This window comes from Protobothrops mucrosquamatus, unplaced genomic scaffold, assembly GCF_001527695.2.
Source record: "Protobothrops mucrosquamatus isolate PMUCROS unplaced genomic scaffold, P.Mucros_1.0 scaffold546, whole genome shotgun sequence".
In the NCBI taxonomy this organism is placed as follows: domain Eukaryota; kingdom Metazoa; phylum Chordata; class Lepidosauria; order Squamata; family Viperidae; genus Protobothrops; species Protobothrops mucrosquamatus.
In genome coordinates this window covers 646,188-671,558 of record NW_015386850.1, presented here as the reverse complement: position 1 = coordinate 671,558, position 25,371 = coordinate 646,188, and the positions used below count along the sequence as shown (strand labels likewise).

At 37.2% G+C, this 25,371-nt stretch overlaps 1 protein-coding gene across 1 annotated transcript in view; it reads left to right on the top strand.

Annotated features, from left to right (window-relative positions):
- The window catches only part of LOC107288372 (complement component receptor 1-like protein), a 57,124-nt gene extending 34,368 nt beyond the window's left edge, over window positions 1–22,756 (top strand). Inside the window, exons 8-17 of the mRNA XM_015816982.1 lie at window positions 784–880; window positions 3,838–3,923; window positions 5,541–5,738; window positions 6,822–7,001; window positions 7,101–7,208; window positions 7,532–7,639; window positions 14,156–14,200; window positions 15,057–15,086; window positions 19,786–19,855; window positions 21,771–22,756. Of these exons, the coding sequence (XP_015672468.1) occupies window positions 784–880; window positions 3,838–3,923; window positions 5,541–5,738; window positions 6,822–7,001; window positions 7,101–7,208; window positions 7,532–7,639; window positions 14,156–14,200; window positions 15,057–15,086; window positions 19,786–19,855; window positions 21,771–21,861 (1,013 nt within the window). The 3' untranslated portion in view covers window positions 21,862–22,756. The remainder of the gene's footprint in view (window positions 1–783; window positions 881–3,837; window positions 3,924–5,540; window positions 5,739–6,821; window positions 7,002–7,100; window positions 7,209–7,531; window positions 7,640–14,155; window positions 14,201–15,056; window positions 15,087–19,785; window positions 19,856–21,770) is intronic.
- Window positions 22,757–25,371: the final 2,615 nt, after the last annotated feature.

The following is a 25,371-nucleotide window of genomic DNA, read 5'->3' as shown; positions in this document are numbered from 1 at the left end:
AAGTTGGCAGGACTGGCCTAAGGGTTATTTTTTAGCTGGGTTTTTATAATAATTTTTAAAATAACAAAGGCCTAATAATATTTCATCTTAATTAACATTTTAACTTTAGTATTTTTTGTATTTATGTATTTGTTTTTAAAAGGCTGTAAGCCGCCCTGAGTCCGCAGGGAGAAGGGCGGGGTAAAAATATAAATAATAATAAATAAATAAATAAATAAATTCCATTCTGGGCTGCCTCGGTTCAGTTTATGGTTTAACAATTGAAAAGTAATGTTTGCAATTTTGAAATTTGCATAGTTCCAGTGTTTTATTGTCTGTTTTAAGGTTTTTAATTTGTTTAGTTTGTTTTCTTTTTAAGCATGTAATTTATTTTACTATCGTTCTATATTATACATATGTAATTATAATCATGTTAATAACAGTCATTTTTATTGTTACTATATAATTATAATTTCAAGAGATTTTAATATACACAGAGAATGTTTGAAAGATTTTGACTTAGTATAAAGCATCCAGCTTTTTTCCAATTCATGCAGCTGCTTCATAAACTACTTTTGGCTATTTTCATATGTAAGTGCATGAACAGCCATGGAAGTGAACAGATATATACAGAAGCTGTGGATAGTTTACAAAGCAGCTCTCCACTGCAAAACAACTTTGAGGAATACAACTATAATATACTTTGGAGAAGTGTAAAGCTAGAATAATACAATTTCTAGACTTGTGTTTATTTTGTTTTAAGACTCGCAAGGGCACATGATAACATCAGTTCCAATCTTTTAGGAAGGCGATGTCCTGTTCCACATATAGAAAATGGCAGAATACTACATTCAGATGACCTCCGGCTTGGTGAAGAAATAACCCTTGCTTGTGATTATGGGTAAGTTAGAGATTATTTGTTGAAGCAACTTGTAAAAATATATTTGGAGACAATGGACAAAAAATATTGATAATAGAAATCTGAATTGTTAACTATATATTATTGTGAACTTTGTATTATAATTATCTATATTCCACTAGATAATTATAATATATAGTAACTTTGTAAGATACACATCTTTCAAAATGACTTAAAACAGATTTGCAGAAATTATTTAAAGGCATCATTAATATATAAGTCAGTACAGGTAATCCCTGAGTCATGAGCGTTCACTTAACACTCGTTCGAAGTTACATGATCAGCACCCCTTAGTATTTATGAGCAAGTCCCAAAATTACAAATATCGCAGGACCACGGCAGTCGTTCGCCCTTACAAATGACTGCAGAGGCTCTGCAACATTCACCCTATTCCCCCCCCTCCCTTCCTGCCATGCCCGACTCACCTTGCAAAATCTGACTCCTCTTTGCCGCGGGTTCTTTCCTTTGAGGGAGAGGAGAAAAGCTTGCAAATGCTTTTCCTGCTGACAATGGAAGCTCCTGGGTGCCATAATATCGCGCGAGTTCAAACACCCATTCTCTGCAAAAGAGATCATGGCCTCCGGAAGTTTCTATTCTCTGGGGGGGGGGGTGTTTGCTTCGTTTGCACAACTATGGGGCAAAGCGTGGAATCGTCTGTGGCGCAGCTGAGTGGCTTGCTTGTGTGCGCCAGCCTTATTTTGAGGGCAGGAATGAAGCCTTTAACTGAGTGGGGAGGCATTGTGGGGCCAGGTCCCTGGCACCTGCATCCAAGCCAACAGCAGTGGCAACCACCTAAGTGGCCATGATCCTCCTCCCCAGCCAGCCACCCACCCTGCCCAACCTACTCCTTGCCTGGCTGGCCAGCTGGCACAAATTCTCACCGCTCTTCTCCTCCTCTTCCTTCGCACTCAAGTGCCAGTAGCAGCTTGGATTTCTCAGCTCCGTGCGCAGCAGGATTGCTCTCAAAAAATAAGACCTGGGTGTGCTGCTTGCTCGCGTGCGCCGGCCTTATTAAGAGCAATCCCGCTGCTGTGCCTCTGCTTTCCTCCACTCAGATGGAGCTGAGAAACCCAAGCCACTGCCGCCCATAAACGTTTTATCAGAAAGGAGACCTTGGGGAAACTGGATTCTCCATCTGTGAGCAAATGGGGCAGTTCAAAACAAAGCAAATCGCTTCGTTTTCAAATGCCTGATAGGCTTTCATAAACTTTTTATCAGAAGGGATTTTCCCTCTGAGCAAATGGGGTGGTTCAAAACAAAGCAAATTTGCTGCGTTTTCAAGTGTTGCATTCACACACAGAAGGAGCTCCCCATCTCCGCAAGGTCTTCGTTCAGATAAAAACTGTTTGAGTGGCAGCGGCTTGAGTTTCTCTGCTCCGTCTGAAAGGAAGAAACTGGAGGCACAGACCAGGATTGCTCTCAATAAAACCGGCAGCGCACCCATATCTTCTTGGGAGCAATCCTGCTCTGCGCCTCCAGTTTCTTCCTTTAGCGGAGCTTGAGTTGGGAGGACAACATGGAGAAGAGTGGTCAAGATTTCGGCTACTGGCTAGTCAGGCAAGGAGTAGTTGGGGTGGGCTGCGTGGCTGGCTGGGGAAGCGAGATCTTGGCCACTCAGGTGACTACCACCGCCAGCAACTTGGATGCAGGTGCAAGGTGACTCACTCCGCGATGCCTCCCCGCTTAGTTGAAGGCTTCGGTCCTGCCCTCAAACTAAGGCTAGTGCATGTAACCGAGAAATGCACCCGGGCGTTGGTTCCTACTCCCGGCCGCTCTGATTCCACGCTTTGCCCCTTAGGCAAGCAAATGAAGCAAACACTCCCCCCCCAGAATGGAAGCTTCTGGGGGCCATGATCTCTTTTGAACTCACACAATATTACAGCACCCAAGAGCTTCCATTGTCTGTGTGAAAAGCATTTCCAAGGTGACTCTCCTCTCCCTCAAAGGGAAAGAAACTACAACAGAGAGGATTTTTGCAAGGTAAGTGAGTCCAGCACGGCAGGGAGGGAGGGGGAAACATGAGGTATCTTAGTGGGTCAGGGAGGCCTTGGGGGCCTGTTCCATCACTAGGTCCTCCATGGCCTTCCCCACCCTGAGATACCTCGTGTGCACTTAACGAGCCGTGTGCGAACAGGGAGTTTTTCTGTTCGAGGTAGAAAACTACCTGTAAAATTCTGCCAATATGTCGATGTTTATTAATTACCCTAGGTCAGGGGTAGGCAACCTTGGCTCTTTTATGACTTGTGGACTTCAACTCTCAGAATTCCTGAGTCAGCATGACAGAATATACTGGAAGAAACTCTGATACTGTCTTTATCTGCCTGTTTGTCAGCATTGCAAATTGCTGTCTTGCCTTACAAATGGATATTAAGTTTAGTTCCAACTTGTAGGAAGTCCTGTTTATCTTAACCTTCATTTCTGGCTAGATTGATGTAATAAATTAGTTTAAAACTAAGAAAAGAGCAGCTACAAACCGCTGGCTCTATAAAGTGAGAGGAAAAGGGCCAAGATTTGTAGTTTGGGACTGAAATAGATAGAACAAGTTTCTACTGTGCTGATATCCTAAGTATTTCTTAATATGTGATTTCCTAAATCTCAGTAACTTTCTTGTATCTGTTTGGGAATGTGGAATGGGGAGAGGAGAGCGAGATTTAGACCGGCCAGGGTAGTGGAGGTATAAAGCTTTGATACTGGTTTGAAGATGAACACTTCTTGTATACAGCACCTATCAAGTTATCAGGATATACTTCTAAAGATTCTTACTAGGAAAATAAGTACCAGAGTATTATAATGGTTGGAGTCCTACATTTTAGTACATCATAATATAATTTGTTTAGTTTGAGTGAGCATGTTCTGTGAACTCAACCTGTTGTGGCTTATTTTAGAAATTGCAACTAAAAAAATCAATTGCTGAGACATAAGACTTTTCTTCCCTTTAGGTTCAGACTGATAAGTGATAACACTCGACGGTGTGTTTTGAAATCAGGCAAAGTTGACTGGAATACAGAGCTTCCATTTTGTGAACGTAAGATATTTTATTTTAAGCTTTTACGTTTAGCTTAATAGCAAAGGTTCACTCTGCCTAGTCTTTAGTTGAATATCCCAAAGGTGCTTTTTCAAAAGGCAACTGGACTTTCTTTCTTTTTGCTTGAAGACGTTTTGCTTCTCATCCAAAAAGCTTCTTCAGTTTTGAAACTTCACCTCACCCAAGCTTTTTGAATGAGAAATGAAACATCTTCAATTAGAAACAAAGCCAGTCCAGTTGCTTTTTGAAAAAGCACCTTTGGGATAACCATGAGCTGGATATACATATCCACTCTAGATGAGCTCAAATTCAAAGGATCAGATGGATTGTCTCAAAGGTGCTTTTTCAAAAGGCAACTGGATTGTTTTTTCCCTGAGGAAGAAGAACAAAATGTTTTGCTTCTCATCTAAGAAACTTCATCAGTTTCATCACTTCTTGGATGAGAAGTGTAATATTTTGTTCTTCCTCACGGGGAACAACAGTCCAGATGCCTTTTGAAAAAGCACCTTTGAAACAATTATGTCCTGGATGACTGAGAATTTCCACAGACATTTGACCAAATAGATTAAATTCAGGATTCTGAAGGAGCTGGCAGACAACCTGCCCCCAGAAGCGGTGAATGCTCCAACACTGGAAGTTTTTAAGAAGAGACTGGACAGCCATTTGTCTGAAATGGTATAGGGTTTCCTGCCTGAGCAGGGGTTGGACTAGATGACCTCCAAGGTCCCTTCCAATCTTTATTATTATTATTATTATTATAATCTTAGAACCACTGAACATAATCTTTCATAGCTCCTGGAGCAGAGGGGAACTTACCAGAAGACTGGAAAAGAGCTAATGTGATTCCGATTTACACAAAGGGGAAAAAATGGATACAGGAAGTAACAATATGCTGCCTTTTCCTAATTTTTACTATCTTTGTAGTAGGAGAAAATAATTGAAAAAAAATATTGCAGTGGAATCAGGAATCTTTGGAAATAACCAGTTTAACCTTGGTATGATTCATGTCCACTAAAGAAACTATTGTTCCTGCTATTAGCATTGCATTCTGCCAAAAAATAAGCATCTGCAAGCATTTAAATGCTTTCCCATTATAATTTATGAATGACTCCTTGTTGAAATCACAACCTTGCATTGAATCTGCCTCCTTAAATCTCAAACTTTTAGGTCAAGTCACATTAGCATAATGTAAACAGGCAATGGCTCTTCTGTTGTGAGCCTCACCTACCGTGCAACACTTTTCTTGATGAAGTATATACTTTTGTTGTATTCTGTGAAGAGATGGGTGACTTCCATGTTACTTCCATAGGAAGAATGTACTTTTTCTAGTTTAAACTTGCATATGGAAGATATCCTAATGAGGAAGACCACTTTGATAATAAGAACATTATGAAGAAATCCTACCCAGGATCTGGACAGCAGATATTTATTAGATAGGAATGTTGTCCTTGGCAAAGTGACTTTGATGTTCTGGTTGACAGTAGAAAGAATGTTTGCATTTACCTGATGGGATCAAGTAATTAATTCAAGCAGCTAAACATTTATACCATGAGGTAATTTAATCCAAATGATTTGCAATTCTAGCCTAGTTAAATCAGTGTTGATTTTTTTCCCCAGGTATTCCTTGTGTTCGTCCTCCTGTAATTGCCAATGGAAGATATGATCCCAATCCTTTAGATACATATGATGCTGGCTCAACAGTACTCTATCGATGTGATCCTGATTACTCCCTTATTGGAAAATCTGCTATTACATGTATAGTTGAAGAAAATGGTCTAGATGGAAAGTGGGATCTGTCTCCACCTGAATGCAAAAGTAATGGAATTTATGTTATTTTCCTTATCTTCAATCTGCCAAATTGCTTTTTTGTTAGTTCCATTAGTTATATACATTATGCTCTTGCTAAAATCTGGTAATCTTGTCTTCTAAGCATTGGGTTCTGTGGATTACTAAGTGGAAATTACCTGAGTGAAACTGGTTTGTACAAGTTAGTATTGAAAGAAATGCAAACATAGTTCAAATAATTTATTCTATTACTTGTGTTCAGATTTGGTAATAATCCCCTATAGCTGAATTGGACTTATTGTGCTCCATTAAGTTAATAAACAAAAAAAAGTTTCTTTTTCATTTCCTTCTGATTTATTTATTTTATTAAATTTATATGCTGCCCATCTCGCTATCCAAAGTGACTCTGAGTTGCTTACAATACAATAAAAATAGAAATATAAATACATATATAAATACATAAGAACATTTAAAATTACAAAAATTGAAGAATAGACTAAAAACCAAGGATTCAAGCAGAAGGGGGTGGTATCTTCTTCAACCTAAAGTGTCTCTATCATGCCCCACACCATCCATGGAGTAATACAACAAGGTAAAACATTGGATAGTATCTTAAAATCTAATGAGATTATTCCCAATTCCAAGAGAACCGTGTTTCTTAATCATAGAAATCTTAGGTGAACTCCTTCATCCTAATCTAAAATACTATATCTCACTAGCTGTCAATGTTGCATATTTATAATAATAGTTATATATTTGGGTCAGTTAATTATTAAATCAGCAGGTAATTGTTTGTGTATCCATTTAATTTTGTTTCATACAACTCCTGCAAACAAGATGCAGCCATATTAGATAGTTATTCTTTTTGGCTGAAGGTAAGCAGATAATGGTTTCCAGGCTTAAGATTCCTAGTGCCAGCAGCAAACCATAATTACATCACATGGTGATGCCACTACATGCATACATGTCACCATTATATACTTGTTTCCCATTCTGTGACTGAAATATATAACTCACAGCATTTGACTACCAATAACATGCATACTTTCTCATTTGCTTCTCACAAAGCCAGTTGGTCATTCAGTGCAAACTAAACACTGATTTCTTTTCCAGAGGTCGAGTGTCACAGACCAAGAGTCGAAAATGGGAGAGTGGCAAGTGTGTTTCAAGCTACGTATACGTATGAGAATAAAATAGAGATTGAATGCAATCCTGGCCACACTTTGGTAGGGTCTTCTACAATTGAATGTGGTGCTGATAGTCAGTGGAAATCTGTTCCAACATGTCTTATGCGTAAGTATTTTTTCTTAAATCTTTGTTGAAAACTTTAAAGTTGAGCATCCTGGATCTAGAGAAAACTACATAAACATTTTCCCCTCTCTTTTTGTGTAGTCTCTACCACTTCCAAACCAACCAAATCCCCTACACCTACTGTTCCTCCTACTCCCCAAATTCCCCCTAAGCCTGACACTGTTTCTCCAAGAGAAGATGGCACTGAAGGTGAGTCATCACGTAATTGGAGTGCTAATCACAGCCCTTTTTCAGGATTCAGATGGTTTGGTCTTGGAGGAAAGACCCTGTGGCCACATCTGTGTTTTCTAACACAGAATAAAATACAGATTGAATGCAATCCTGGCCACACTTTGGTAGGGTCTTCTGTAATTGAATGTGGTCTGATAGTCAGTGGAAATCTGTTCCAACATGTGTTAAGCGTAAGTAATTTTTCTTAAATCTTTGTTGAACATCAGTGTTGAAAACTTTAAAGTTGAGCATCCTGGATCTGGAGAAAACTACATAAACATTTCCCCTCTCTTTTTGTGTAGTCTCTACCACTTCCAAACCAACCAAATCCCCTACACCTACTGTTCCTCCTACTCCCCAAATTCCCCCTAGGCCTGGCACTGTTTCTCCAAGAGAAGATGGCACTGAAGGTGAGTCATCACGTAATTGGAGTGCTAATTACAGCCCTTTTTCAGGATTCAGATGATTTGGTCTTGGAGGAAAGACCCTGTGGCCACATCTCTGTTTTCTAACTGCTTTCCATCCTTTTCTTGTGCAGATAATCTACAGAGTGGCTTACAACCATGGGGTTGTGCGTACTTGAGGAATATGTTTCATTTCATTTAACAATGTATCATGTGGTATTTCGTTGCCTTTTGAAAGAAGTATGACATGAGCTGAAATCTTAAGAAACTGAGATGTAAATCTCCCTTTTGCCCATGGAACAAATATGGACCGTAGAGCACTGAGTGTAAACAAATTATCTTGCAGTGTTACTGAATCCACTTTACTATCACCATGGTTGTAGCTGAATTGCACAATTTATGAAAGAGATGTTAGTGGTTTAGATCTTTAAGGCCCTCTTAAAGAGCAGCAGAGTCACGTTAGGGTGTGGTTTCAAAGGGCAGGCATCACAATATACTTCCTAGATTCTTCAGACATTATTTTATTGATGGACCAGAACAGAAACTCGTGGAGAAAGGTGGTTCTGCAAATCTTAAGTCCCTGCATAAAGTAGGAAATCTTCTAGAGTTTATAGATTCTTTGGCAAGAATTCTCTTCTTCATATAGTTTATGGAAGACTAGATAAAGCCCTCACTGGTCTGTCAAAACCAGACTAATATTGTGTCTATTTTCTGAGGTAGTCATTGATCTGGAATCTTTTATATTTTATCCATTTTTATATTTCATCATTTTTATTATATATATTTTTATTTTTTATTGATTTCTGTTTGTTATGCATGAACGAATTTAGGATAACTGCTCTTCTCTGAGCCTTTTAGTCATGACCTAAAAACCTTGAAGGAGCTGTTTTGCAAGTGCCATTGTTGCAGAAGCAAATCTTCCCCTTAGACGGAAGGTACTTTCTGTTTGCTGGGGCAACATACTGTAAATTCTTGAAAATGTTGCAAAGTGATTATTAAACACGTTTTTTGCAATCACTCATCCATTTGTGAACCACACAAGAGTAAGCTCTTGCAGCTGCAAATTCCAATTCCTTCATCTTCAGCTATTTTCAAAGCTTCTGCCATGCCTCAGAGATTTCCTGGGAACCTTCATGCATCTCTTCTCAAGTGTGTATGAATACTGGTCATCTGCTGGAGCCTTCAGGATTCGCCTACATAGGCATTAACATTATGGACCTCATAAAGTAAAAGGCTAAAGGCTCCTAAAAGATTTGCTTCACTCAGTCCTGATCCGAGGGGAAGAAGTATAGTAATATTAGTTGAGAATCCTGCCCACACACAGTCCACTAATTTAGACCCTGTATTTATAGGTTTGATCATGCTAGTTTTCTCTGATCTCCATTGCTGGGCTTGCTCTTCTGAAATCTTTGGGTACTCCACTGAGTTGAGACTATTTACGACAGTGATACGTTGAGAGACATTGATGTAAGTCATTGCTTTCCAAATAATTTATGCTCCAAAGTAGGATAATTAGGATGATCCCCTTATCAAAATGTATCCAAAGCCAATCACCTTGCAGAGTATTTTGACTCTAGTGATCATAATTTCCCAGTTAGCTGCAGTTTCATATCTTCACATTAGCTTTTGCTTTTTTCCTAAGACTGATTAAATTTTGTCACATCTAGTCAGCTGATGTATAATTCCTAATGCAGCTCAAGATGCTATGATGCCTATTGAATGTGCTGCCCCTCTATCCTATTCTCTTCCTGTTTTCTTTCATTTAAAAGCCCTGAGTCTCCAATTTAAAATTGTCTTCAGGAATGATCCGTAAGTGGCAGCTCCTAAAATGGATGTTCCTTCTGTTCAGGATCCTCCTTCAAAGCAACTCATGTCTGGTTCAAATCTTGCATGATTGCTTATTCAAATATCACTGCCCTCTTAATCATCAGGGAGCTGTTCTGTATTTTTGAACATTCTCAAATCACAAATAATTCTTTAACTGCTTTATGTCCTGTTATTCACCATTTTGTAAAGTTCTGTTTTCTCTATTAGAAGGTGATAATTATGTCCCCAGTGTAACCTTTTTTGTTGGTTTCTAGTTTTGTTGTTGCTTAATACTCATTTTAGGAATTAGATACTGAGTTTGTTGTCAGCTTTATGGTTATAGGCAAATTTGCCAAATGGCATTTGTCTTTCAGCCTGAAAAATCAACAGTCTTTACAGATATAGATAGCCCTTATAAGATACTACATCTCCAGTCCTTATCCATATGCTTACCAAGAAGCATAGATATGCATGAAACATTCAAATACCAGACAATGGAAGAAGAAAAAAGGTTATTGGAAGAATATCTGAAGAATAGTGAAAAAAAATGCACCGAGGCTAGTATACCACGAAGACTTACTTATGTACTGGAGAGACCAAATTGGCTTAGAAAAAAGACCAAATGAAGAATAACAAGGATACATGGCAAAGCAAAGTATTACATGGCTAATACATTAAAAGAAATAGGCAAAGCAGTTAATAAACAAGACTTGGCAAAGACCACAGCTGGGAGAGCCAGAATCACTGTTGTTGAGCAAGACGGTCTCATGGGGTGCCTTGTGTAATGACTGCTACAATCTTCTACTCAACTCTAGGCTTAATTATGGTGATAAGTCAAGGTGTATCTGTAGGTGGACAGAAATGCCAAAACCAGTCAAAACATCTGTCTGACTGAACAACTGCCATAGAGATCTTACTGCAAAGCAACATTTTGCCCTAGATATATTGCCTGCCTTTTCTTCAATCAGTTGACATTTAAAGTAGAGTTGGTCCATTTTCTCAGTGGCTCAAAAGCACTATCCTTCTGTTAGCTTGGGCGTTGTTTATTTCTGGTCTAATAAAGTTATTTGGATCTTCCTAATTTTCATTAAGCAGCATAGTCATTATTATCTAAATGTATTATCAACAGCTGACAAGTAGCAGTGCCTCCTGGGATCTGCAGTCTCTCTAAGGAAGCTATGGCAACATTTGCAGGTTTATGAGATTTATCTACCAAAACTCTGCAAGTAGCTACAAGAATCCAGAATTTCTACTTTCGTACAACACAATTGATTGAACCTCTTTACTGAACCCTAACCGTTTTGTTATCCCCAAAGAGCATCTGGAGTCTATGCAAACAAAATAATTTTCTGGGAGGAAAATGTGTCTTAAACCTCTTAAGAAAAAAAAAAGTTATTGTGGTTCTCTGCAATTTCACATCTCTGAAATTATGATATATCTCAATCTGGAGTCCTCCATGGCAAAACATTTTTGACTCCTGAAATTTACTCTAAAATTATGCCAAATGTGAGCTAAACATCCTTAGTACTTCATGATCACGTGAAGTATTAATACCACTTTACAATGCCTTGGTAAGGCCACACTTGGAATACTGCATCCAGTTTTGGTCACCACGATGTAAAAAAGATGCTGAGACTCTAGAAAGAGTACAGAGAAGAGCAACAAAGATGATTAGGGGACTGGAGGCTAAAACATATAAGGAACGGTTGCTGGGATTGAGTATGTCTAGTTTAATGAAGAGAAGCATGAGGGGGGACATGATAGAATGTGTTCCAATATCTCAGGGGCTGCCACAAAGAAGAGGGAATCAAGCTATTCTCCAAAGCGCCTGAAGACAGGACAAGAAGCAACGGATGAAAACTAATCAAGGAGACACACAACCTAGAACTAAGGAGAAACTTCTTGACAGTTAGAACAATTAACCAGTGGAACAACCTGCCTCCAGAAGCGGTGAATGCTCCAACACTGGAAGCTTTTAAGAAGAGACTGGACAGCCATTTGTCTGAAATGGTATAGGGCAGGGGTGTCAAACTGCCGGCCCATGGGCCAGACGCGTCACATGGAACCCGCGCCCATCCCATTCCGGCAATGGCAAAACTGGCCCGATGTGCGACGTCGCGAGTTTGAAATGTCTGGTATAGGGTTTCCTGCCTGAGCAGGAGGTTGGACTAGATGACCTCCAAGGTCCCTTCCAACTTTTTTATTATTATTGTTATTAATTATAATAATAATAATACCACCAATCTTTGCTGTCTTAACTCAGGGGGAGGTAGCTGGCATTCCTGGTTTCATTTTTACTGGAAATGTTTTATCATTGCTAGGGATTTTTGGACTTCCTTCAAGTCTAGAGTTTACCAAAAGGCCTAATTTAGAGAATGTATTTCTGCTCTTGCTTTTCTTTGATATTCTATACATTCTCAGCTTTTTCTTCCCTTTAACCTTCCTTCTGCCTTTTTGGTTCCTTTGAGGCTTTAAAGGAGGAAATTCGATTAGGCACCTTCTGTCGACAGCCATCACAAAGCCTGACTCAGTACAATTATTCTTACATTTTCCTGTTAACTTCTGCTTTAATTGTTTATGCTTCATATACATTTTAATCTTTTTTTTATTTAAACAGACAATGCATTGTGTCAGTAGGTGAATTTATTTAATAATTATAACAACAAAATGATTTTGGAAAACTGCAAGAGAAAAACGATCAATCTAAATGTAACATGGATTGATATAAAAAGGCATTCAACTCTCTACCACATGACTGGATAATCAAGTGCCTAGAGGAGTCAGTAGAAATATCAGAAACTTTGTGCAAAGATCAATGGCACAATGGAAGACATAGTTGCAGATCAATGGTGAGAGATTGGGAGAGGTTAATATCAAGAGCGGAATATTTCAAGCAGCTTCACTATCACCACTAATATATGTCTTTGCACTGTTTCCTCTATCAACAATACTGAATAACTTAGGCCATGATTATCAAACGTCAAAAACATCTGCCAAACTATCCCACCTCTTTTACATGGATGATCTGAAGCTGTATGGAAAAACACCATCTGAAATAGAATTGCTGCTCAGTACTGTCTGTATATACAGGCAAGATATTGCAATGGAGTTTGGACTGAACAAATATGCCACACTCACCATCAAAAAAGAGAAAAATAGTGAAAACTGAAAGAATCAATATGTCCTATGAAAATAACATCAAGAATCTGGATGAAGATGATTCCTACTTGGGTATCCTTCAAGCTGACAACATCAAGCACACTGAAGTCAAGAAAAAAATTAGGAGTGAAAATATCAAGAGAGTGAAGAAGATCTTAAAGTCCAAACTCAGTGGAGGAAATACCAGCAAGACAATCAACACATGAGCAATTCTGATCATTAGGTACACAGCTAGAATAGTGAACTTGTACTCAAGCTGAACTAAAAGCAATGGATGGAAAGACCAGGAAAATAATGACAATGAATTCATTTTTCATTTTCGTAGCAACATTCACAGACTCTATCTACCAAGGCAGTGTTGGGCGTGGAATGTTGCAAGTATATGAGATGGCTGAAAAAATAAAAAGGGATTTGAAGGACAATGAAGAAGATGCACTACCAGAAAAGCTTCCTGACTACTGGAGAGACCAAACTGACTTACAAGAAAGACCTGATGAACAGAATGGAGGCATAGGAAGACAAAGCACTACATAGCCAGTACATTAAAAAAAATAGCTGGGAAAGCAGATAATAACAAGACCTGGCAATGGCTAAGAGCAGGAAAGTTGAAGAAAGAGACCGAGGGATTAATTCCGGCTGCACAAGACCAAGCCTTAAGAACAAATGCATACAAAGACAGCAATAGACAGTAAGTGCTGCCTATGCAAAGAAGCTGAAGAAACAGTGGGTCACTTGGAAATCTGCTGCAAGAAAATCACACAGACTGTAACAGCGTGACAAAGTAGCAACAATGGTACACTGAAAATCTGCAAGAAATATAATTTGCCTGCAAGCAAGAACTGATGGGATCATAAAATAGAAAAGCCCTTAGAAAAACGAAGAAGCTAAATTGCTCTGGGACTATAGAATTCAAACAGAGAGGCATCTGCCATATAGCACCTCAAACTTAACAATTGTTGATAAGAAAGACAATAATGTTTGGATAGTGGATGTGGTAGTACCTGGAGACAGCAGAATAAAAGAGAAAGAACTGGAGAAGATAACAAAATACAAAAACCTACAAATAGAAATAGAACAACTGTGGCAAAAGCAAGCAAAGGTAGTACCAATAATAGGAGCCTTGGGTGCAGTCCTAAAACAACTGGAGCACCACTTGAACACCATCAACATTGACAAATTTGCCATCAGTCAATTGCAAAAGGCAGCTTTACTTGGAACCTCCGTAACACCATCAAACATCTAGATCTGCCTATCCCAAGGCCTTGGAAAGGACTCAGTAGGTAGACAAAAATGCCGAACCCAGTCTAAACATCTGGCTGACTGTGCGACAAACAACAACAGCAATTATTATTATTATTATTATTATTATTATTATTATTATTATTATTATTATTATTATTATTATCTGCAAGGTATAATATATATTGTATATATTGTGTAATATATACATTGAGGCATCTTTATTCCCAGACAAGTCTTTCAGCTTGTTAAATGTTACGCATGGTATTGCCTAAAAGATTCAGAGTAGTGTTTTAAACCTCTTTTTTTTTCTTATAGAAACTACAGCATCTCCAACTGCAACAACTCCCACACATGAATCAGGTAAAACCCCAAAGTGTTGACGATGGAAAGTAATTATTTAGACTAGTTTTTGCATTTTTATAAGAGGTCACTTTTGTTTTTTTGTTCTGAAATAGTTTTCTCTGAATTCTCTGAAATATGAGAGATATGAGAGGGAGGGAATATTAATGATTCAGGAATCCTTTTTTTAAATCTTTCTGATCAATTTCATAGAAATGTACTGTATTTCAAAATTTCTTATAACTTGCACTCCTATATTTCAAAATACATGTGCAATACATGTACTTAAAAGTCCTGAAATATTTTTGGAATCACTGTTAAAGATAATAAATTAACAAATTAAATAATTGTTCCCTTCAAATTAATATGAATAATTTAAGTTCAATAATTCAAATTTAGACCCCTTCATTTAGAATTTCAACATCTTTCCCTTTTTTAGTTTTGCATATCTATATCTATCTATCTATCTATCTATCTATCTATCTATCTATCTATCTATCTATGCAAAACAAAAAAAGTGGGAAAGATGTTGAAATTCTAAATGAGGGTTGAATCTATTGAATCTATTAGAACAGTATTGATGAGTGAAAGTACAGACAATAGAAGGATATGGCAAGTAGTGAATTATATTGGCACAATTAGCTTTAATTGTTTTACTATCTCATATTTCATCTTTTTTATTTATTTTGCTTTATATATTTTTTTACTTTTTACGTGCTTTGAATAATTTTGTTTACCCAAAAAGGGAATAACATGATGGATATATTGTACATGTCTGTTAAAATAGTGTGAAACTAGAGAAATTTTTTCTTTCACTTTTACTATATATGTTCAGGTTTTTAATCACTTTTCTTCTTTGGATTCTCTTCTGTTTTAGGTTCTAACAACACTGTCGGTATTGTTTTTGGTACGTACTTACAGACTGAACTATTGTGGTTGCATTTAATGTTTGACAGAAATGAACACAGACTATTCGATATACAATTCCTCCCTTTTTGTCTTTAGAAGGGGCTGTGACTCCCACCCCTTCTTATAAGGCAAGATCTTTTTCTCCCCTCCCAATTATTCCCATGCTTTAGAAACTCTTTTGGCTATTTTTAAAGATTTTGTTTCCTGTGTTTGTTTGTTAGTTAAACTCAAGGGAGAGTATTTCAACTTGAGAAATTATTTTAGTTACACAGTGGTGTTTTTTTTTTCCTCTTTATGTCAGGGTCAATTTACAGTTGGAATCTCTTAAAGGCAGAAAAAATCTGTTTGTTCCAGAAATCAGTCAATTCCAAGAGGAATACTGTATTTGTCATCCCCCAACCTCCCCCAAAAAGGGAACAGGTCCAGTTCCATATTAAGCTTATTATTCAAGGTATCTGTTTTCCAACTGAATAATCTACCACCTCAATTCTCATGGACCACAGGGAGTTTGCAAATATTAAAATAGCAAAAAATACACATTTTTAAAATTCCACAAAAATATAGCTAATATTAGCATTGTGCCCTATACATATATTCTCATTCATTCTCTCTCTCTCTCTCTCTCTCTCTCTCTCTCTCTCTCTCTCTCTCTCTCTCACACACACACACACACACACACACACACACACACCTATATAATACCCAAAGTCCTTCTGGAAAAATCAATTTTTACTATTTTTAAAGTCTATTGGGTTGCAAGGCATTTTTGATTGGGGATAGGCTGTCCCTCGGTGAACTGCCACTGAAAATACCTCTTATTGACACACCTTCCACTTCAATTCCGGTTTGGTAGGGACCGTCCATAGATACTATTTCCATATCCAAGAGGGATGGGCAGGAACAATTTGGGGAAAGTGCAATGGGCAGGAGCAATATAAGGAAAGTAATTTGTTAGATAACCAGCCCTTCGTCATAAAGGGTCTCAAAGAAATCAAAACCTTGAATTTGGTTTTGGGAAACACATTGGTAAACAGCACAGAATTGTTGTAATCAGGAGAGACAACAATTGTAATTGTCATCAGGGCATCCTGTTCTAGGTAAGATTGCAACTGGAAACCAGCCAAAGCTGGGCAAAATGCCTCCTACCCATAACTTCTATCTGCTCCTTAAGCAGGAGCTTTGAGTCCAGAAGTTTTAAAGTTGCAAATCTGTTCTCTCTGCAGTACCATAACTTCATCAAGAGTCAAAGACACTTGGAATCATAAGGCTTTTACATTAATAGTAGCACCATCCTGTTTGGCTTAAATTGCAACCCGTTTCTCCCCATCCAATCCCTGATAGCCACCAGGCCCTGGGACAGGACTTCTGCCACATCTCTAATTGGGCCTGGACGGAGATGTACAATTGGATATCATCAACATATTGAGGATACATCATCCTACCTTGGCAAATTAATTTGCCCAATAGGGGTTATGTAAATTGTTTAATAGATCAGGTAGATATGGGACTACTGTAACAAAATGTCCCCAACTTGCAACCCTTGTGAGAGTCTTAGCAAGCCATTGAGAGATCTACAAGGGCAAGGTGCTTTGTACACTCTCCCAGCACAGGTAAACCATGAGAGTAACCAATGCAATTTTTGTTCCCATATCTAAAACTGAAGCTAGTATTACCATACAGTCCTTCTCCCCTCTGTTAAATTATCCAGCCCACCAAACACTGTCTACTCAGCCAGTTGGGATCAGAGGGAGCTAGGCCCCTCCCTCTCTGTTGTCTCATTCCAGAGAGAGGGGGCCTGATTCTCAATAATCCAACAAATGCTTATCTTTATTTTGGACTTTTTCCCAGTTGTCAGGTGAGAGTTCTCATCAATATTAACAGTAATCACTTACTATTTATGCTGATGGGCTAGCTTAAACTTTTCCTGGTTTTATTATAAATGTAGAATATACCTTATTATTGAATTAAATTGGATACCAGGAAAGTGAGCAAATATTAATGCTACATTTATTTATGTGTCTCTGGTTTTGTTTTACTCTTGTGCAGGATGACTAGTTGCCACTCATAGGTGTAATTTATTTTTTTGCCATTTATCAATACCTTTGTTGTATTTGACATTTCTTTCCATGAAGATTCTATTGAATCTTGAACATCAGATTCTGTTTAGAACATGTATAAGCAGCTTTGTATAATTCACTAAAACAGCCAAGTCTGATTCCAGGAATGCTCAGCAGAATCTGAAGCTTCCTTTTGGCAGTCAAATGATCCCAGATAAAAAATGTAGAACTTTAATTACCGTATTTTTCGCACCATAAGACGCACCTGACCATAAGACGCACATCGTTTTTAGAGGACAAAACAAAAGAAAAAAAAAATTCTAACCGGCGGTGGCGCGGTCAGGTAGGNTTCCAACTGAATAATCTACCACCTCAATTCTCATGGACCACAGGGAGTTTGCAAATATTAAAATAGCAAAAAATACACATTTTTAAAATTCCACAAAAATATAGCTAATATTAGCATTGTGCCCTATACATATATTCTCATTCATTCTCTCTCTCTCTCTCTCTCTCTCTCTCTCTCTCTCTCTCTCTCTCTCTCTCTCTCTCTCTCTCTCTCTCTCTCTCTCTCTCTCTCACTCACTCACACACACACACACACACACACACACACACACACACACCTATATAATACCCAAAGTCCTTCTGGAAAAATCAATTTTTACTATTTTTAAAGTCTATTGAGTTGCAAGGCATTTTTGATTGGGGATAGGCTGTCCCTCGGTGAACTGCCACTGAAAATACCTCTTATTGATACACCTTCCACTTCAATTCCAGTTTGGTAGGGACCGTCCATAGATACTATTTCCATATCCGAGAGGGATGGGCAGGAACAATTTGGGGAAAGTGCAATGGGCAGGAGCAATATAAGGAAAGTAATTTGTTAGATAACCAGCCCTTCGCCATAAAGGGTCTCAAAGAAATCAAAACCTTGAATTTGGTTTTGGGAAACACATTGGTAAACAGCACAGAATTGTTGTAATCAGGAGAGACAACAATTGTAATTGTCCTCAGGGCATCCTGTTCTAGGTAAGATTGCAACTGGAAACCAGCCAAAGCTGGGCAAAATGCCTCCTACCCATAACTTCTATCTGCTCCTTAAGCAGGAGCTTTGAGTCCAGACGTTTTAAAGTTGCAAATCTGTTCTCTCTGCAGTACCATAACTTCATCAAGAGTCAAAGACACTTGGAATCATAAGGCTTTTACATTAATAGTAGCACCATCCTGTTTGGCTTAAATTGCAACCCGTTTCTCCCCATCCAATCCCTGATAGCCACCAGGCCCTGGGACAGGACTTCTACCACATCTCTAATTGGGCCTGGACGGAGATGTACAATTGGATATCATCAACATATTGAGGATACATCATCCTATCTTGGCAAATTAATTTGCCCAATAGGGATTATGTAAATTGTTTAATACATCAGGTAGATAGGGACTACTGTAACAAAATGTCCCCAACTTGCAACCCTTGTGAGAGTCTTAGCAAGCCATTGAGAGATCTACAAGGGCAAGGTGCACAGGTAAACCATGAGAGTAACCAATGCAATTTTTGTTCCCATATCTAAAACTGAAGCTAGTATTACCATACAGTCCCTCTCCCCTCTGTTAAATTATCCAGCCCACCAATCACTGTCTACTCAGCCAGTTGGGATCAGAGGGAGCTAGGCCCCTCCCTCTCTGTTGTCTCATTCCAGAGAGAGGGGGCCTGATTCTCAATAATCCAACAAATGCTTAGCTTTATTTTGGACTTTTTCCCAGTTGTAAGGTGAGAGCTCTCATCAATATTAACAGTAATCACTTACTATTTATGGTGATGGGCTAGCTTAAACCTTTCCTGGTTTTATTATAAATGTAGAATATACTGTATTATTGAATTAAATTGGATACCAGGAAAGTGAGCAAATATTAATGCTACATTTATTTATGTGTCTCTGGTTTTGTTTTACTCTTGTGCAGAATGACTAGTTGCCACTCATAGGTGTAATTTATTTTTTTGCCATTTATCAATACCTTTGTTGTATTTGACATTTCTTTCCATGAAGATTCTATTGAATCTTGAACGTCAGATTCTGTTTAGAACATGTATAAGCAGCTTTGTATAATTCACTAAAACAGCCAAGTCTGATTCCAGGAATGCTCAGCAGAATCTGAAGCTTCCTTTCGGCAGTCAAATGATCCCAGATAAAAAATGTAGAACTTTAATTACTCTCACATGGATGCTGCAAATGTGTTTCTGTGCATTCTGAAGCATCTTTTTAAAGCAATTCAGATTCCTATTTTTTTCTGCAATCAAATGCTTTTGCATATATAAAGGAGTATACCAAATGCCAGTCCACATAATAGGCCAATCAGAATATGTTTTATTTATTTATTTTCAGAGAAAATGTTACTAAGTGCACTAAGGTAATGCAGCAAATAAGGAAATGTTGAGAAAAAAAGGCAACTAATTCAAACACATAATGTAATTTCTATAGATAATTGTCTACAATCCTGACTTTTGGTATCCCCTGTATATACAGTTTGATATGGGCAAAGTGATCTGAAACATACCTTGAAAGTACTGTCAGGAGTTTGTATATGATGATTGGTATATTTTTGAATATGAAACTATCACATTATCTTTTTCCCTTCAAGGAGCTGTCATTGCCGTTATAGTTCTGGCTGCATTAATTTTTGCAGCTGTGAAATGGTTCTCTCTCCAGGGGTGAGTCAGCCCAAGATATGCTGTCTCTGATTCTTTCTAGCTTCTTCATAGCTGCATGAGCAGCCATCTCTAACTTTCCAGTGCCGTCCCTAAAACCTACAGTTTTCATATAAATGTGCTTTATGTCCAGAAGTAACTTCTGTGCTGTGTGCTTGAACAACTGCAAAGATCTGCAGCAAAGGAGGAAGACGAACAAAACATTATAGTTTGTCTAGAATGGCTAATCTGAATTTAATCACATCTCCAGCATTGGTGTTCTGGAGTGACAGAAATCATCTGTCTCTTTCTGTTTGCTATTTGTTCAACTGCAGGCTTGGCAATGTGTTGTTGAAAAAAGTAAGATTATTCTTATTGCCCTGATCTGCTGATATCAGAGACACTTGTAGTGATTTCTGTCTCTGACTTACTGGTACCCTAATGAAATGGAATCATTGGAATGGTTCTATGCAAAGTTTGCATGTCCTTTGAGAACAGCTTTTAATCTACTTGCAACTTTGGTATCTTTCTAGACAGATTACAATGGAAATCTTGTCTTGTATGTTGCTTGCTTTCTGTCTCTGTGCAGGAGTATTGTTTTTTATACAGCATTATATTAACTTTATTTTTATATCATTCGTATACAGTTACAGGATGTTATAAGCACTAATTTAGATTTGTTCATAAATTGATTTTCAAATCAGTTTCTTAACCATAGGTACTTAGAGTGGTAATGCTTTAATTACTATCATTACATGTACTCATCTTTATTTTTAAAGAGTATATAGATGTAATCTTTTGATAGAATAATTAATACATATTTTTGAGAGTCTTAGTCTTATAGACTAACACGTGCAATCTGGGGGAAGCTGTAATAATGATGTTTTGCAAAAAAAATTACTGTGGACTTTACCTTTTTTCTAGCATTTTTGAAAGACTGTCTCCAGTTTTAAAACTTAAGATTAGTAAATCCTGGATCTCCTTCTTGAATCTGTTCATTTTTCTAATTTCTAATTGAATATTATCTGTCTCTCCTTATATATCTTTTAGGCCACAACATGCTAATTATGTCTTTATTTTGCTAAAAGACTTCTTTAAATAAACAATTTTCTGTTTTCAGGTTTTCTATTAGCATCATCTAATTTGCTTGCAGAAATCAGTTATATAGGGGTCTTCATACAGGAAGATGGGTGAACAATTACTGATTTAAGCATGCGCCCAGGAGAAGTGGGAATGCCTGTTTCCTCCATTGATTTGATTTTGCTTTATTTGCTGCCTTCTTCCCTTTTATATAAAATTAACTCATTTAAATTGTACAGTTTGATTCCTGATCAAATACTTTGAATAACTTGAAGCCAAAAAATCCTTTGGGATAATGTATATTTTAAAACAGCTCTTATTCCAGAGACCCGCTTTTTCTCTCCCTCCCTTCCCCCACTTGATCACCTCAGACTTCATTTAGGAATTATCCCTCTTGTTCTAATTAATTGTAACAATAAAAGTGCTGAGACATTGTTTATTTTTAGTTTTACAGTTGTTTTAGCTTCAGGATAACATCAAAGAACCATTCTTCAATCTAATTAATATCATCCACTGAAGGCTGGAAACGTATATAACTTATTTATTGCTATTTATTTATAGCATTGATTTTATATTGCTAAATATACTTCTGGATGCAGAGGGACTCCCCATCCCTAGCCCCTGTATTTTACTCCACTTTACTCCATTTACAGTAGGGTTTAACAGTGGCTTCTCGAGTGGTCGCACCAGCGTTTTCAGAGTTGGATTGTTCTAACTAAGATGCATTTTCTTTTATCTTACAGATTGAAATGTGTAAATCTGTGTGTTGCTTTTTGCTAGGACTAAAGAAAATATTTTTTGAAAACATCTTTAAATAGCATATATAAATATCAATTTATTTTTATGTCATCTTTTACAGGAAAGCTAACGTTCCTCATGCTCCTACTGATTCTTATCATGTAGTTTCAGAGAAAGATATGACTTTGGAAGAAAAACGAACAAAAGATTGATTTGAGTTTACTGAACTTCTGCAATAAAACTTTAATAACCTTTCAACAGTTTCCCATTTGAGAACTGAAAAAGAGGAACTCAGTGAAGATTTGAGTTCATAGTTTTACAGTTTGACCATTGGAAGAGACAGTTAATACATGAAGCGATCAGCATTTGATCTACAAGACTACTCCTTTTTCATATTCTGCTTCTACATTCTAGTAGATTGCACTTAAATCCTTTCAGAATATCTCTTAGCATGTCTGGTTCTTAGCACTCGGATACAGAATCTGAGGGACCTCCATATCTCTACTTCAGGGATGATGCATTATCAAGAGATAACTATTCTAGAATGAAAGAGTCAGCAAGTCCTGTGTAGTTCTTTTAACAGCCTGGTTCTTAAATCAGCTTCTAAGTTCATGTGGCATCCAAAGAAAAGTTAACTTGCTTTCTGGGTTTTAAATTTATGCTGAAACAATAAGCTTTGCCTAATATAAATTGTGTTCTGTTTTATATTTTAACAGTCAACATAAATTTTACAACCAATAAATTGAGATACATGTCCTAGTGGGGAAGATTCAGTTTTTGTCTTTACAGTCACTGTAATGAGAAAGTGTGTTTTGGCTGAATGGAGCCGATCCTGAAATATTCAACATAGTTGTTGAGGAGGAGAGTGGCAAAATGTCTGTTACGATGCTCTGTGTCACATCACAACATACATTCTGTCATTTTGACACTATTTTGGTCAGCCATGGATGCCTGTGGTATTCAAGAAAGTATTTTGTATGTTTGCAAAAGTTGTATTTATAAATTTTATTGTATTCCTTCTTATATGGGAAAAATGAATTAAATGCAATGGCTGTATATAGAGAAATGTCTGGCAATGGTAATATTAAAGATTGAATTGCACGAGCACTTATCGTTGTTCTATTTAAAGTCATTTGGGGAGTTTATGCTATGGTAATTCTTAACACTGTAGAAACTATTTACTGGTTATACTTTCATGTATGCACCATTATTGAAAGGCAATTGGGAGATGACCCTATTACCAGAGAGAGCCAGATTGGTATAGCAATTAAGATGCTGGCCTAGAAACCAGGAGACTGAGTTCCAGGCTTCCCTTAGTCATGAAAGCCAGCTGGGTGTCTTTGAACCAGTCCCCAGTTAGATATGTTTGCCAGTTAGATATGTTCCCCAGTTAGATATGTTCCCCAGTTAGATATGTAAACAAGAGTTTACAAAATGCCATCCAACATGCACCCTAACATCTCATTTACAAAGGAAATAAAGCAAAACCCATATTTAGAATTTATAATGGAAAACAAGCGTCCACAAAATTTTTTGTTTCTTACTCTTTTCTTTGGAGAGGAAGGAAGGTAGCCCATCCTTTACCTCAAAAAGCAGCACTTTAGCACAGGTGAAAAGCATTTGAACTTATTTTGAGAAATTGACTTAACAAACTTTTTATCAGTGAGAATAGAAGATTCCTCGTTTAGTTCCAAGATTCTGTATCTATACTATGTTAGCACTAAAAATATCTTACTGAAATATATTTTTTAAAAAATAAATTACTAATCACATAGCAGGGAACATACTTCAAGAATGCAAATATATCCAGTAACTAATAAACTTATGGAACTACACACATAATCATACAGTGTTCTCAATGTTAAATAATATTAATGTTACTGTTAAGAGTAGTAGAGTAGTCTGCCTGAGTTGGGATGCAGGTAAAAGTAAAGAAATACGTTTTCTAAGAGATGTGTCATAGTTCCAAACTGTAGTTCTTGGAACTGCATAAGCACTTAAACGTTTTACTGGTCAGTTTAGCAACTTAATTGTTTCCGTAATTCTGAGCATAGAATATGGATTTTTTTGCCTGATGGATTCTTATTTAATGTGTTATACAGATCCTATGTTTAGAATTTATAATGCAAAACAAGATTCCAAAAGAGCTTTTGTGGCAGTTATTAAATGTAGCATTTACCAGAAAGTCCTTCCTATTCATCTAATCTAATTGGGAAATACAGTTTGGTGTCTGTTATTACTTTAATTATTACTGACAATAACTTACTATAGGTGATTTTTATTCCAACTTTCAGATGTTAATTTCTCCTTATGCTAGCTTATAAGATTCATTAGTTTTTAAAATACTCTTAACTTTTCCTAGCCAAATACAGCAAAAACAATCTTGATAAAATTCAGCGTTTTATCTCACATTAGACTAAATGGATACAGAACTATTGGGGTGACCTATACACACACATTTATCTCTATGTATGTTGTATGTATGTGGTGCTCAGAACCAGTATTTTTGAAGCTGATTTCACACTGATAAAACTGCAGGGTGTGCAAGATAAAATTTCATAGTATACCAACAGGAAGTTCCATTGTCCAAATCTGGTTCCTCTGGGGCTTTTGGTATAAAAGCCCCTGTTTTATTTGCTTGTCAGTATTGCTGCTTCCTGTTTTGCATTTATATACATAGGTGCATGAGTTCTGCTGCTAGCTTCATAGTCATCACTGAAACAGGAGCAATGATTTCTGCCTGCACACTCAGCCTTTTGTCTGCTGCTGCCTTTCTGGCTGCTGCTTTAGTGAACCAAGGTGAGAAGTTAAACCTCTCTCTGTCAACCCTCTTTCCCCACAAATAGTTTTAAAAATAGCTATGTATTCTGTTCCAGTTCTGATAACTCTTTTCTTCTGAACTTTGATCCTCACCTGGGAGAAAAGAGCATGTTGTAAGCTCTGGAGAGGTCAAAGGCAAAGGAATTAAATCTAACTTTGTGCTCAGCTCCTGATATATAGAAACTGAAGGCAATTATTTAAATACAGTATTTTCTCAGTTACGACTGACATTTTTCCCCTTGCCTATTTGTATTCACTGGAGTTATGCCTATCGGAACTGGCTTGCAAATTTCAGAAAAATCATTGAATGGCAGATTTTCTCCTTATTACTTTCCACTAAATGTTTTGATATTTCCAGCTCAGATCTAACGGCTCTAAATCAAGTGAAGGTTTCTGCTGTAATACAGTTCAGATTTTAAACATACAGTACAATTCTGAATAGATAAAATAAAATTAAGAACTATTCTTATCATTTTCTTGGCAACTTTTGAACCCATTACTATATTGTGTAATAGTAACCCGTGGCAAATTTTTTCTTCCTTGAAATATGGTACGGGAGAAATCTAAACTTGAATGGAGGTTGATGATAGTTTTTATTTCCTTTTTTGCCCTCTTTTTAGCTGCAGGGTGAATTTCCTTCCACATTTGTTTCTGTAAACATACACGGTCATATAACCCCAACACCTGACTGAATTTAAAATGCTATTAGTTTCCCTACAAGCTTTGTTTCCCTTTTACCTCACCTATTAGCTTGACTTTAAGAACTGGTTTAAAATTAAGAGGGATTCATTTTGTTGTGTTGAATTTAAAGCCTTTCTTTTCTCTAGAATAATGATTCTTGAACAGTTTGAATTCAGGATCCATTTACATGATTAAAATGACTGAGGACCCCCCAAAAGATT